Below are 14,958 nucleotides of genomic sequence, written 5' to 3' on the forward strand. Positions count from 1 at the left end.
TTTGTGTCCATTATGTGAGTGTCCATTATTAACAGAGCAACACTGCATTACTAAGTTGCAAACATCAAAGATATGGTCATTTGTCTCATTTTGACTTGCCTGACTTCTGTTAAGGAGACATTTTGGTTCACACACCCATGCTTGAGGTTAAGTTGAAAGAAAAAGAACCGTCTCAAATAACATCTGTAGATCTAAGTCAGTCAGTTGTCCCTAATCAATATATGTTAACTACAGATGTCAAAGGAAATAGTATCCCATCAATAGAGGAGACGGCTGAAACAGAATACCATATTCTTTATAGGTTTGGTAGAAATAAGAGACAAAGTGTATTTGGTTCTAAGGTCAGATCATTTTTCAGAAACTGGGACAGTCCACTAGATTGCACGATCAATAATGTTTGTCCAGCCACAGGTAGGCTGTTAATTTATAATAGATGAACCCGTGCAACCCTTTGCCATATCACAAACCGAACAACTTAAAAGTGGAGGAGAGGGAACAGATTGCTGTTACCGATGAGTGTAGTTTAATAGCACCTGAGGTCACGATGGGTTAACAAGTTTTTAATCCATCTTAATTATCAGCCTGTGTATGATATGTACAATTTACTAGACACTGTGTTCATGTCTGTCTGTCTGTGTGTGTGAGTGTGTGTGTCTGTCTGTCTGTGTATTGCTGGACGTGGTAGAATAGTGTAATGTGCGTCAGTCTCCGAGGTCTCCTGCTATCAGGCAAGATTAAAAACCACCTGCTTCAGTGATCAGAAGCTGTAGTGAAGTAACAAAGGTGTTGTGTTGGTGTTGTGAGCTCCAATCTTTCAGGGATTGTCTGTTCTTGTCTTCTCAGAGTCATATCATAAACTTTGTAAACAAAAATGTATCACCTAGAATCTTTGTTCACCAGTAACTCATTATTATCTACTTTATACATGAAGTTCTCTTCTCAGAGTTATTCAGCAGCTACTTATCGATGATTCATCAATCATGAGGTTCCTCACTTGTTTCTTAGTAATTACTCACAATGTCCTATTTCCACTCACTATTTGGGATGACATTTAGCTCTTGTTATTATAAATCGCTTTGGACAAAAGCCTGCCAAATGAATGTAATTTAATATGATTATCATGCCGCTTATGTTACGGTACATGAACTTTGTTTAAAATGTTTACTGCTTGATAGAAAAACAATCTAAAATGTAAACCCAGGTATGGTCCTTTAAGTCCCCTGAGTAGCTAAAACCTTTGACTGATGTTGTTTTGACACAACAGGCATGGCACCAGCTGGTCTCCAAGTAAAAAGGTTTAAAGGAGGCAGGAGACTGAAAATGCCAGACCAAGAAGACACACTTGAATGAATCATGTCCTCAAACAGTTTGAGAGAGAGAGAGAGAGAGAGAGAGAGAGAGAGAGAGAGAGAGAGAGAGAGAGAGAGAGAGAGAGAGAGAGAGAGAGAGAGAGAGAGAGAGAGAGAGAGAGATTTCAATGTACTGCCACCCTAAGGCCAAGTAACCTGATAGGTTTTGTCAAACAAAGAGTCAACAGCAAGTCTTGTTGGTTTGTTAAAACTGGAGTCAGAAGGAGTGCTTGAAGTAAAAGGGCTGTGTCTGTAAAGAGACAGACAGACGGTCTGGATAAAGAGGGAATCGACATCCATAACAATGATGGATATTTTGTGATGCTCTGAGATGGACTGAGCTCCAGTGAGTACTAAGTTAGACTGGGTGGACGTGTTTTGGCCTGGCCAGGTATGGTGCCATACAAAGTATGGTGAGACGGCTCTATGGACAAACTGTGTATGCCAACATTGAGTCCATTTTACTCAAACTGTGGTGCGATTTGTTAGGGCAGTTGTGAATGCAGTAAATTTACTCTGATGTGGACCAAATCATATGATCCACATTAACCTGTATAGTTACTGCTACTAACTACTCTACAACATCTTTATATATACTGTGTTTGTGATACTGTATGATTGGCCTTATGACAAAAAGAACAAACAAAGTCAGACTAAGAGGAAAAAAGTCAAAATAGTTACTTTGACTTTGCAGTCTATTGTATGTTTGTCACCACGTTTGCAGGATAATGTCTGTCTCTGTGAGACCGTCCGGTATTTTCATGGCTTTTCTGGTCCCTAGATGGCCATCCTTTGTATGTCCATGCCTTCAGAATTCAGTTTTGTGGATGTTAAAGAGGAATGCAGAAGAACTGCACATCTCTAGACCTTTGGCATGTGTTGTTGCAATGAATGATCCACATTACAATCTGAAAATACTGATTTGTCCTCGGCGCAGTGGGCAGTACTTCACCTTCTCTTTCATTTTCTCACTGCCTCCTCATCTTGTCCCGTGTCTCTTCCCTTCTCAAAGGTTTGATTGTTTCATCCTTGTGTGTCTCAGTGAAGAAAGTAAGAACACATGGGTTATATAGGGTCAAAGTGAAACTAACTAGCCGGCATCATTGGCCACTGTTTTACGCAGCGCGACCAAATGGAGATCAAATGAGCAAGTTGGTAATCTTGGCATTGTACAATATCTTAGCTGCACCACAATCAAGTTATTTTTAGTCAGAAACTACAGAGGTCCGGAGCTCGGTGACCTCAGTGGTGGGTACGGCCGTGGCCATGCAAGTGCTTTTATACGGGAAAATGGAAAAATAAAGAAAGAGCTGAAGAAATCAGCCATGTTTTTCTTGACTTCATGTGGTCTTTCAGCTTTAATGACAGGCGACTACAGAGCCCAATTTGCCTGGAGCTAAATATAACAAAATGCATCCAGTTGGAAGATGTGGCCAGTAACTGAGCAGTTGTTTTTCAGGTTCTGATACTCAGTCGCCCTGATGGAAGGCACCTTAACACAAATGTTTGCGCACCAAAAATGCCCCAAGGATTGATACCGAAAACCACTTTCCCTTACAGCAGCTTCTCACGGCAGTATCGGACCACAATGTACTGGATTACTTTTATTTCCCTCAGGCTTCTCGCCATGACGTCTTTGGGACTGATCACAGACGGCTGTTTAGTCAATGAGATATAAAGCTGATGAAACAGACCTCAGAGATCTTTTGTTATGTTGGGGATGGCTGCATGAATCCAGTGAAATAAACGTATTTGATTTGAATGTCTTGTGTTTAAGGCTTGAGGCTCCTTTATAGATACCACATATATAAACCACGACCCACATTGCATAGCAGCAACATTATAATCCTGCAGCAAATGTCTGTACTTCTGCCAATCTTTCTATATTGATCTGTTTTGCCCTTTGTTGCACAGCGCTCAGTTTTTATTCAGTGAGCAAAACGTTGTATTTCTCAAATACAAATCAATGCATACACTCCATATTGTAGGAGACTGTTTATGTCTAATGCCTAATCATGAGGCCTAGCAGCCAGCAGAGACATGTGTTTCAGTGTAACCTACTTGTTTTTCACACTCATTTTGTCAAATATCTCGAGTTGTGTTTTGTCTTGCCACTTAGACCACACGGGAAATATACAGAATGTTCCTGTTTGCACATTCACTGTAACCATGTTCAACATGTGTGATGTTATTTTGATGAAAGGTATACAGTCCTTCACCTGGCCCAAAAGCTTGCTAAACTGCCTCTGCCCTGTGCGTGTCTGTAGTAACCGGAATCCTCATCTCCTACTGGGGTATTGAACCTTAAATCTGATTATTTTAATCCTTATGAAGGGAGTCCATGGGGGATGGATAGCTGTTGAAGGTGGAATGAGGGGACCAACAAAGCCTGTTTCATCAATACTGTATGTTATCTTCAAGAAAGCTTTTAGTTTTTTCTGGGATGCTCACACAGTAAACAAAGAATCCCAAAATGGAGAAAAGTGTTACAGAATTGAAGTAAACGGGAGCCGCGTTTAACAACAGCAAAACTATAGTAAAATATCAGTTCACAAACTCTCACACAACTCATGCAGTATAATCCCAGTCATATTTATTGTATGCTCAGTACTTATCAAACACATGCATATTCATGAACACCTTACTCTTTTAAAACACTCCTGACTCTTTTGGAACCGCACGGACGAGCAGCACGCCTGCACAAGAGTGATACTGTTTTAAATAGTAGAGTTTGATTAATAAACTTAAACTTGGATTATACTGCATGAGGTGTATGGGAGATTGTAAATTAATGTTTTGATATACTTTTGCTGTAGTCAAACGCAGCCCCAATTTGCTTCAATTACTGAAAATGAATTACTTTTCTCTGTTTTTTAATTCTAGATTCACCATGGAGGCATGCGAGAAAAATTAAGTTTTCCGCAAGAGTATAAGGTCACAATTGATGAGTAATTAATACACAAATGGTCATTTTGTGGGTGAAGTATTTTTTTCAATGTACTGGAAATGTTGCCGCTACAGTTTTTCTTAGAAAATGTTTAAATTTGAATTCTCCCTCTCTATATTGTACGTATGGCAAAGCAGCTCTATAATGGTTTTCAGGCTCCCTCCCTCCTCTTCATCTTCAGCTCTGATGTCACTAATATTTCCCTCCTCTGTTTTCTCCAGATGAGATCATGCAGCTGGACAGCAGTCCGCTCCGTGCTGCTGACATCACCCCTGACCTCAAGAAGCAGTTTGCCTTCCTTTCAGGTGACTCTTCATATCTATCTCTGCGTATCTGTCTGTATGGGCTCATGGGGAGTTCATCTCATCTGCTGCCTGTCACTTTATTTCTTAATTAGCACTAATCATCTGCCTCATCTCTGCCACCAGAGGAATCCTTTCTATTTTAACTACTCCACTTGATTTTTGCATATTTAATGTAAACGGTTTCCTCCTGGCAGTTATGATTTGCTATTCAAATGTCACCTCCCTCCATTTCCTCTTCAATGTTTGTCACGTTCTGGTCCAAATACCTTTTATATTCTTGCTGCTGTTACCTGATCTGTATTTGCTTACTGCCTCTGCATGTCCACTTTTATGATAACATCCATGTTTTGTGTCTTTCCACAACATTTGAGGCGTCTTTCACTGAGATTGCCAGTTATTTATTTATAATTATTATATAATTTCTTACATTACAGTGCTGTGTGCCAGAGCTGACCTTGTGACTGCAGCCAGCAAGACAAATATTTAAGCAGACGTTGAAACCATGACCATGCACTCGCTGTTGCTATAGTGATGAGAGAAGAAAAGGCAGACAGATTAATATTCCAGTCACATGCGCTGACAGAGCAGAGCAACTGTGTGTGTGTGTGTGTGTGTGTGTGTGTGTGTGTGTGTGTGTGTGTGTGTGTGTGTGTGTGTGTGTGTGTGTGTGTGTGTGAGAAAGAGTTGAGATTGAAGGTGTTAGTGTCATTGTGTACACCATGTCTTACCATTAGCAATGGGGTCTAACAAGAACACACACCTTTCTGGTAACATTAGAGTTTTGGTTATTTCGCATGAGACATTTTTCCATATTTATATTTTTCACTATGCTCTTCTCACCCGTTTGAGTTGGGCGGAGCTCTGTTGGGAAAAGGTGATGGCACATATTTCTGTGGATTAATGAGGATTGAAGAATATTTATTTCAATCTAATGGCAGCTGTTTGGCCACTGTTTATCAAATCTAAACACAAATACAGTCCAGAGGAAGCAGATTAGCTTTAGGTGTTAAAAAAACATTTCTTTTCCCAAACATTGTCTTTGATTGTTGCTTTTTTAATCATGAATATAAGAGATTAGAAACCAGGGACTTTAAGGTAGAACTGTGTGGTGAGATGGTGGTGTAAGGGGTATAATAATGAGATAATATAACTGTATTACGTTATTAAATCAACTGTTGACTGTTGTGGGCTAACTTATCCTCCTCTTTTTCAGATATTGACATTTATTTAAAAATGCTAGTTATTTTAAAATAATTTTTTTATATTGGAAGAAAATACAATTATGTCAAACCACTGTTTTCTTTTGTTTGTTTTATGATGGATATTGCAGTTTTTTCTGTACAGTCTCCAATCATCAGTGATACAGCTTTAACATCAGTGCCCCCATGTGGCCATTGTTTCTTCTTCCTCAGCGCTCTCTTCCTTTATTCTAACTGTGATACATCAAAAAACATTTTGTTGTCAGACTGATTGTCAGAGCCCCCAACACAGAGACTCGCAGCTTGAAAGTTATGATGCATTCATATGGTTTGTTCTTTGCCTCATAAATTATGTTATTCTATGCTGTACTGATTTGCAACATCCCCAAGGAGATATACACAACATATTCTTACAGGTAATCCCTATATATTCATGCGGCAATTTTTAATGTTCCTCTGTTTTCCAATTTTCTAGGAGGTAGAGGAGATAATGGCAGCCCCATCATTGTGTTCCCAGAATTCCCTGCGTTTGGAGAGATCACAGACGGAGAGTTTCACAACGTGCTGACCTACCTGACTAGTGTGCCGAGGTAAAGTCCCTCACTGGCTGATTGTCACAGGCAAATCTGAGATTTCTTTTCAAGTCATCTAATCGTAGCTGCGTCCTCTTTCTTACCTGGTATTACCACTGATGTCCTATCCTCCCTTGTTTATCAACACTTTTTTAACACTACCAGCAACTTTTGTTCTCCCTCTTAATGCTGCAGCACAACACTGCTGATGAACCTGTGTGGGTTTATGGATAAACTGAGAGCTACAGTCATGTTTTTTTTATACATTTCACACACCATGTGATAAAGTAGAAGGGGTTTCCGGGGTTTGGACTCCAAAGACATGCAGGTCAAGTGAACTCAACATACATGGATGTAATTCAGTCAGAGATACAGTAGAGATGAACATTTTACTTTTTGAAGATGCCTTTGTGTACGAAGTCTGCCAGTAGGTGGCAGTGAATACTTAAACACAACTGCATAAAGATGTAAGCTGCAGAGGATTTATGCAGTGGATGGGACAGTCGGTGTGTATTGCATAGATATCTGAAGGGGAAGAGTGGTTCCTGTATTAATAAAATGGCCAATTAATAATCCAGGGTCTCTTATCAGTGCTCTGCAGACTGTCTTTGTACACATGGACAGACCTGGGCGAGACATGGGGGGGAAGGGAAATGTACGAAACCATCTCTTTCTCCAACTATTCCTCCAGAAAGCCATCCCCTGACTCCTCTTTTGTACCCTTTCATTTTTTCTTTGATATCTTCCTCACTATTAAGTCTTGCATTGACATGATTTAGCCGCCCCCCCCCCCCCCCCCCGGCTGTCCCACCCTTCCTTTATCGTGACTGGACTAGCAAAGTGCGTAAAATAGAAACTGCAGCAATTCTTAGCGTTTGAATCTGCATAATGCATACCGACAGCTGAGCAAAGCTGAGTCCTGTAGTGTGTGCGCTTGTGTGTGATGAATTCACATGAGGACCTGTTCACACAGGCATGTCGATATGACGACCTACATGTGCTAATGTCTCTAGGCCTTTAGATAATAACAATACAGCCAATACAGCTTTTTTTGTCACTGACTTGAACCAATAAAGTGAAACTTTAATCATTTCTAATCAATAATGAACAAGCGGTATTATCAAATTTCCAGCCTATTTCAGCTATTTTCAAAATGTTGTTCTTTTAAAAACTGGAGCCTCAAGCTGTTCTGAACACAGAGGCAGATGGCTGGTGCTACCTGAGGGACCGACAGCCCTGGCAGGGCACACGGTCCACAGCTGGGGACAAGTGTCCTACAACTCTGTGTTGTGCCCTTGAACAGCTGCTGCTAGTTTGAAACAAATACCTTTGGATCAATATTAATGGGAGAGGTCATTTAAAACATACCATATGGTTATTCCATGTAAATTATTTATTTATTGAACTACCAGAAAACATATATGTTGTGTCGTAGCATGACATATTTCATATATATATATATATATATATATATATATATATATATATATATATATGTATATATATGTATATATATATATAATTGCACAGGCCTTATTAACTCTAAGTGTTTATTTTTAGTATTAAATCAATTTCAGTCGTGTCGCAGGATTTTCTGGATCCTAATTCATGTACTTTGGGCTTTGCATCTATAAACAGGAATGAATTAATAGTCTTTTGTCTCTTCTTTTTTTTATCTCTCCTTGGCTTTGCAAATGCATGCACACATGGATCTAGTTATGCTGATTGGTTCTATGTTAAAAGGTACCATTGGCAGTAATTTTAAGACATATTGAATCGAAACACATACTGCCCTCGTGGCTTATTTAATCTGTTTTTAATGTAATATACCACTGCTCTTATAGTCGAGCAATCTTTCTCTGCGCTGCTCACTGCAACAGAAGAAGAGGATGCTGCAGCAGGATGTGTGTTGCCAAGTCTGCGTATGCATTCAGGCAGCAAATTTCCCTCATCACTGCATCGCCATTAGGCAGAGCCTTTTTACAACTCACAGCTTCACACTTTGTCCTGAGGAATCCAATTATTATTAGAACACGGATGCATGTGCAGCAGCAACACTACCAGGTGGTTTCTATGCATATTTGAATTAAACAGTTAAATAAACTGTTTGCAATACAAATGATAACCATACAAGACGTTATATGATTCAAAAGGCCCCTTGTGTTTATTTCCGTTTTTATAAACTCAAAATAACCTTTTCAGAACCAAAATTCTAAATTGTTGATTTGTTTTATAGGGTATAGTGCATTTAATTGCACTATACCCTATAAAAGGTTTGTTTAATCACAATTTCATTTAATTAACATTTTCAAAACAATATAAATATGCCATGGTATAATTTACACCCATAGTTCCAATAGAATTAACAGGAGAAATGGATAAAAATTATTGTATTATAATATTGAAAATCAAATGGGACATAAGCAATAGATGTCATCTGTCACACATAACACACAGTTTGGGACATCGTCTTTTAGCAGCGACAGCAGAGAGTTATTTCATCGTCTTCTTCAGATCTTTCAGCCTCAGGTGCTCTATGTTCACCATAAACCACCGTCTCATCTTAGCAGCCGTAAATGTCTTGGAGGCAGTAAGTGCTCTTGTCCCACTCGCCCGCTCTCCTCTTCCTCCTCCTCCTCCTCCTCCTCTGCGGCTGAGGTTAAAACAGTTTGTGCTTTGAAAGCCCGAGTGGCTGTAAGAGTCTCTGTGGGTGACTGAACGCACAGCTGAGAAACGGGGATGACGGAGGGAGAGAACAGGAAAAGATAAAGGTGATGGAAAAGTGCAGAAAACAAGGATGAGTGCCACTAAGAATGTAAATGTTGCAGTGAGATAAAGTAGAGAGGCAGACATGAATTAACATTCTGTGTTACAGAAGCACCCTCCTTTGAGTCTGTCCCCTCCCCCCACATCTGCTGACTGGCTTCTAGTGCTGCTCATCACTCTGCAGCCATTCTGTAATAGGCTCCTGTCTCAGCAGCTCCGTGTCTCATTGGATGACTGATGGATGCAGTGCAGGGGGGCCGGCTGGATGCTGTGGTGGTCTGAAGCATTTGTCTCTTTCCCCTTCAAACAGCACAGCACACTGGGATCTACCTCTGAGACACAACCCCGTGTCCTGTGTTTTTATTTTGGCTTTATTGTCCCAAGGAGTTCTTTTTTTTTTACGTGCTGCCACCCTGTTTGTGCAGTAAGTCGTTGCAGGATGGTGGACACGAAAGGAAATACTTGAGGATTACTCTGATATTCCAGCATGGTTCTGACAGCACTGTAGTTGCATCGAGTTTTCAAGTGTACAGAGAGCAGTCTGCCGGTGAGCTGCACATGTCATTATCAGTGATTGTTGGCGGTGTGCGTAAACCGTACAGCCCTGCTCTCTTCTGGGACCAGAGAGGAGGGTAGGGGAAGGGGGGAGCGGGGAGAGAACTGGGGGCCAAGAAATCTAGAGGTACTTCACAGCATCTCCTTTTATGGACTGCACCAGCTGTCTGAGAAGATAAAGAGCAGCATAACAAAACAACGAGCTGTGAACAAGCAATTAGCTTCACTAGTGTCTCACTGTGCACGCGGCAACAGAAAAGTACATGTATGTTTTATGTCTTTATGTGTTTTTCTCTTTGCGCTCTTGTGTTTCTGAGTGCTAACTACTTTTCTGTCCTTGAAAGTGTCTGTTAGGAGTTATTAGATTGTGGCACAGTCTGTGGCCCGCCACACTTTGCTACAGTCTGTGATTTTATCATTTTCAGAGTTAAAAGTTGATGTGATCTCTTTTCACCATTCGTTGTGTTGTTGTCGAGCCCTGCTCACCATGTGGCTGGGTATAATTAGACCAGTGTTTTGATTTGTGTTGACATGTTGTCTCTCTGTGTGCTTCAGTTTGTCTTCGACCGGCGTGGGTTTCATCCTTGTCATCGATCGCCGGCAAGACCGATGGGCGGCCGTCAAGGGGACCCTGCTTCGTATCGCAGTAAGTTGACCGTGCGCTTACTTTCTCTCTGTGTTGTTGGTGTCTTTGTGTCTGTGTGTGAGAGGAACAACAGTTTTAGTCAACCCTAACCCTCACCCACAGGGGAGGGTCTGTCAGGCCAGAGAGAGGTGTTGGAGCGTCTCCATCTCTCTCTCACAGCTCCACTGCTAATATCTCTTCCACCCTGGGGGGGGTAGATATGAGTAAACCTCATCCTTGATCTCTATCCCATCACCATCACAGCCTGCCATGTGTTTCCATAGCTACAGGGACAAATAGACAGTCACATGCCAGAAAAAGACAGAAGGAGATGATGTTGCTTTTGTTCAAGCAGTCATTTAAATGTCTCACTTATCATCTCTGCACCAGCAGAGAAACAACCGATGTATTTACACATATTTTGTTGCACTGTAATTAGTTGCTGAATGATTCTGCAGAAGAGAAACAGCTGTATAAACTGTCACCTTTTGAATTGCTACTTAATGCTTCATCGCACCTTTTTTGAGACAGAGACTAGTAATGTTATTTATGTTGCTGAATAGAATGAAGTGTCAAAGTAATCCGGACTCTGCTTTATTCTGCTCATTTCAGTTGTTCTTCTCCTCTGGGAATTGAAAAGCTCTCTGTTCATCTGGGCTATATGTTTTGTGTCGGGAGGTGATGAGCTGGCAGCTCTTCATAATACATGTGTGTGGGGGAGAATGACTTTCATAAACACACTATCTCTCTGCAAATCTCTCTCTTTCTGGCTAAAACAATGTGAAATAGACCAGCCCCATGATTCATGCTGTAATAGTATGAGTTTTAACAGCTTTACCAACTTCATTCATATCAACATTCAGCTTCTATTGCCTGCAGCTGTAGTACAGAAATTATAATTGCTGTTGATATACAGGAAACGGGAACGTTTGGGTCGGACAGATCTCTACAGGTCTATCATTAACGCTGATGGCAGCAAAGTAATAACTCAACACAGAGAGAGAGAGAGACATACGAAAAGATGAAATGTCCAAGAGAGAATGAGAGATGAATATCACCAGACATGGTCTCGAGAGACATGGGAGTTCACATCGCTCATTTCAAATTAAATCAAGCTTTATTAATCCCACAAGGGGGACGTTTACAGGCTGGCAATATGGGACATTCAGTCATGCCTGCAATCATGTCCTGATTGGGGTGATTCAGCTGCTAAATAGATGATGATGATGATGAAGAAAACAGGCACTATTCAAGCTGCTACAGCTACTGTATATATTTGTAGTAGAGTCTAGTTCATGGGCTCAATTGCATTGTAGTCGTAGCACACTGTGATGTATTCACTCAGCGAGGTTATTGAGTCTGTGTGTACATGTTATGAGGGTGTGTTTGTGTATGAGAGGATATTAAATGTTTATGCTGTTGAAGGATTCCCTTTGTCTTTCTGCGTGTCTATTTATATGCGCACACTTGTGTACATGTGTTTGTGTGAATGTGGGTCAGTGTGTTTCAAGGAAAAGCTGCCCGTCGCCGTGCATGGCTGAGTTTGATCTGATGACAGACAGAAAGCGTGTTTCATAGACTGATCCCAATTAAGTCTGCAGAGTTACTGTCAGTCCCTAAAGGGAAGCCTCTTCTCCTGTCATTTATCTGTCTCTTCTTTGAGGCTTTGTGTGTGTGTGTGTGTGTGTGTGTGTGTGTGTGTGTGTGTGTGTGTGTGTGTGTGTGTGTGTGTGTGTGTGTGTGTGTGTGTGTGTGTGCGTGCGTGCGTGCGTGCGTGCGTGCGTGTGCGCACATCTCTCAGCGTACAATTGACAAAGGACAAAGAACAAGTAGACCATGACTGCCAGCGACCACATATTCAAGCAGCACGGTTGAATGGTTAGAAGCTACAATTTGCATTTAAAGGTTAAGTCTGGAGATATTCTATAGTGTTGTTGTTGTTGTCAACAAATCCATGAAAACAGGAAAACCAACAATGCTTTAGTGCATTTCTGAATACTTTCTGACATCTCTACCCTGTCTGTTGCCCTAAGCCCATTCATGCTCACTGAAGACGTTAATCTTTAATCAGCAAAACATAGCTTCATTGTTAAAAGGAGGGGGAAAAAATATGTTCCTAAGACAGCTGGGCACTGTAGTTGTGTGTTTGTGGGATTGAGTCAAAATACACTCCATTGTCTGTGTTCATTGTAATGGAAGAACAGTGTGGTTATTGTGTTTTTATAGTTATATATGGAGCTATAGAGCTACATGGCACAGAGGCATGGGATATACTGTATCAGGCTTTGGCTTGATTAGGATCAGTTTTTGTATGGATCTTTTTTATGGAATTTGTTGATAAGGAAAAAATTGACTTTTGCCAGACTTATCCTTAAGGAAGCCACTTTTTGAATCTGCTGCACACCATGTTCAAAACAATCAACCATAAATACACTGAATATAACAGCTCTTTGTTGTATGGTAGCACCTACTACTACCATGGTATAAAAACAGCAGTATGTCCCACAATCATTTTCATCTCTCCAGATGGCGAGTGACCATTTTCACAGTGCTCCTCCTCGTTTCGGCAGGTCAACGAGGACAAACACTGAATTGATTTATTAATTCCATTAACAGTGCGTATCCCAAGTGGTTCTTATTAAGGATGGTTTCATTGTCATTTCTGCTTAGAGCAGCATTCCCCAACTCACTGAGGAAATTGCAGCCATTCAGGCAGAGCAGCCGTTTAGGTCATTAGCTAATTAAAGTAGCATTAACAATTGTATTGCCTCAGGAGGGGAGATCAGTGTCCATCCTTAACCACCATCCAACTGCTTTCACAGCAGTACTTTGTCAGTCTGTGTCATTTATGACTTTTTTATTAGCATTTGATTGGTTCTATTGGCTGAGCTGTGTGGTAGCATAGTATGATAAATATGAGGAGAATGCTCCTAGGGTATCTTTGCTTTATGCTGAGGAAAACTTGCATTACAGCGCATTACTCCAGATTTTTTCATATTAAGTCTCAACGATGCCAGCTGGGTAAAGAAAGCCCTGTTAGCCTCCACATGTATGAGTTGGTGGTGACACTACCTCATTATTCACGCAGAAGCATCCCAGGGACATGAAGATTAATGTCCCTGCTGCCACAGGACGATCCCCGACATCCCCCACATCCCCCACATCTTTTCCAACGCTCTTGTACGCTACACACTCCACGAACATGCTGTGATGTATTTGAGCGAGAGTTTCCACACGGGATACAAAGGCAGGGAATATAAAGGGAAGTGCAGTCTGTCAGCAGAAAGAACAGAGCCCGTCCTACAGAAGTGTGATGTATAATAGACTCGGGGTGGAGGAGGATCCTGTCTGCTCTATTGCGTAAATGACTCTCCATCCACTCTCTCTTTTCAGGGCTCCTTCCCAGGGAACCTCCAGCTGGTTCTGGTCCTGAGGCCCACCGCCCTCCTGCAGCGCACACTCTCGGACATCCTCTTCAAGTTCAACAAGGATGAGTTCAAGATGAAGGTGCCGGTGCGTACTGTCACTCTTCTTTCCTCTGTTGTTCCAAACCAACTTATTGAATGACTGTAAAAATGCGAGTTAATATGATTATTATCAAGTGATATGTGTGTAATAGTTTCAGGTGTTTCTGTCTCAGGTGATCATGCTGAGCTCAATAACTGAGCTCCACGCCTACATCGACCGCTCCCAGCTGACCCAGGAACTCGGAGGAACGCAGGAGTACTGCCATGAGAAGTGGATCTCTCACCGCACTGTATGTACACTGTATACACCACCTTAGTGGTCATGGAGATCATAACGCTGCCACACATTTACTTTATGAGTGAGATATTTGAATACATTCAGGGAAATATGTGCATGTAAAAGGTAAAGACAATTAAGAATTAAACAGGAGAATTATAGGTTTAAATTCAGACACTCAAGGTCAGGCTGTGTCTTGTATATACATGGTAACATGGTATAATGAAAGTGAATAAATGACACGGACATCATCAATACATGGTCAGTGCTTTAGGATGGCCATTAAAAGTCTGGGTTTGAATCTAGCCCCCTTTGCTGCATGTCCTCCAATAAAGACAACAAATCCCTCCATCATGAGCGTTGCATGCCAACAGTCTTTGTTGTGTCTTGCTGCATCAGGCTATTGAAGGCTTTGCATTGATGGTGAAGAAAACAGCGCAGATCCTGCAGTCGTTTGGGACTGTACTGGCTGAAACTGAACTCCCCAATGAAATCCAGGCCACAACCATCCTGCTGAGCACACACACCAACAAGAAAGACAAAATGAAGGTAACACCGTTGACACACGTAGATTATTTATATGTATACAGTATACTAGGTATGAATATTAGTTATGTATTTGGATCATATCACTCCTGTCTGTGTCTGTCTGTAGGAGGATCTGCTGGTAGCTCTGGATCAGGGCAGCAGGCTGCTGGAGAGCATCAATGAGCCTGTGGTGCGAGACCCCGACCACAACATGAACCAGGATGAGCTTGAGAATCTGGCCACTGTGCAGAGGTTAGAACCACTAGAGCTGATGAAGCTGCAGGTTGGCTACTAAAAATAAGTCAAGACCGTCATTAACATAAAGCAACCAGACAGATGGAAGTGATGCTGCTTTTGATCTTTGACAC

General features: G+C 41.3%; 1 protein-coding gene across 8 annotated transcripts in view; it reads left to right on the forward strand.

Moving 5' to 3' along the window:
* Positions 1-14,958, forward strand: part of mcf2lb (mcf.2 cell line derived transforming sequence-like b) — a 41,103-nt gene that overhangs the window by 14,053 nt on the left and 12,092 nt on the right. For all 8 annotated transcript variants that reach the window (XM_068705022.1, XM_068705024.1, XM_068705025.1 and 5 more), the window contains 7 exons: positions 4,518-4,601; positions 6,276-6,390; positions 10,249-10,339; positions 13,712-13,831; positions 13,959-14,075; positions 14,462-14,611; positions 14,718-14,842. In XM_068705022.1, the coding sequence (XP_068561123.1) occupies positions 4,518-4,601; positions 6,276-6,390; positions 10,249-10,339; positions 13,712-13,831; positions 13,959-14,075; positions 14,462-14,611; positions 14,718-14,842 (802 nt within the window). The remainder of the gene's footprint in view (positions 1-4,517; positions 4,602-6,275; positions 6,391-10,248; positions 10,340-13,711; positions 13,832-13,958; positions 14,076-14,461; positions 14,612-14,717; positions 14,843-14,958) is intronic.

The sequence above is a fragment of the Cebidichthys violaceus genome, unplaced genomic scaffold (genome assembly GCF_023349555.1).
Source record: "Cebidichthys violaceus isolate CVI_PGR_0920_01 unplaced genomic scaffold, fCebVio1.0.p SCAF_11, whole genome shotgun sequence".
NCBI lineage: Eukaryota > Metazoa > Chordata > Actinopteri > Perciformes > Stichaeidae > Cebidichthys > Cebidichthys violaceus.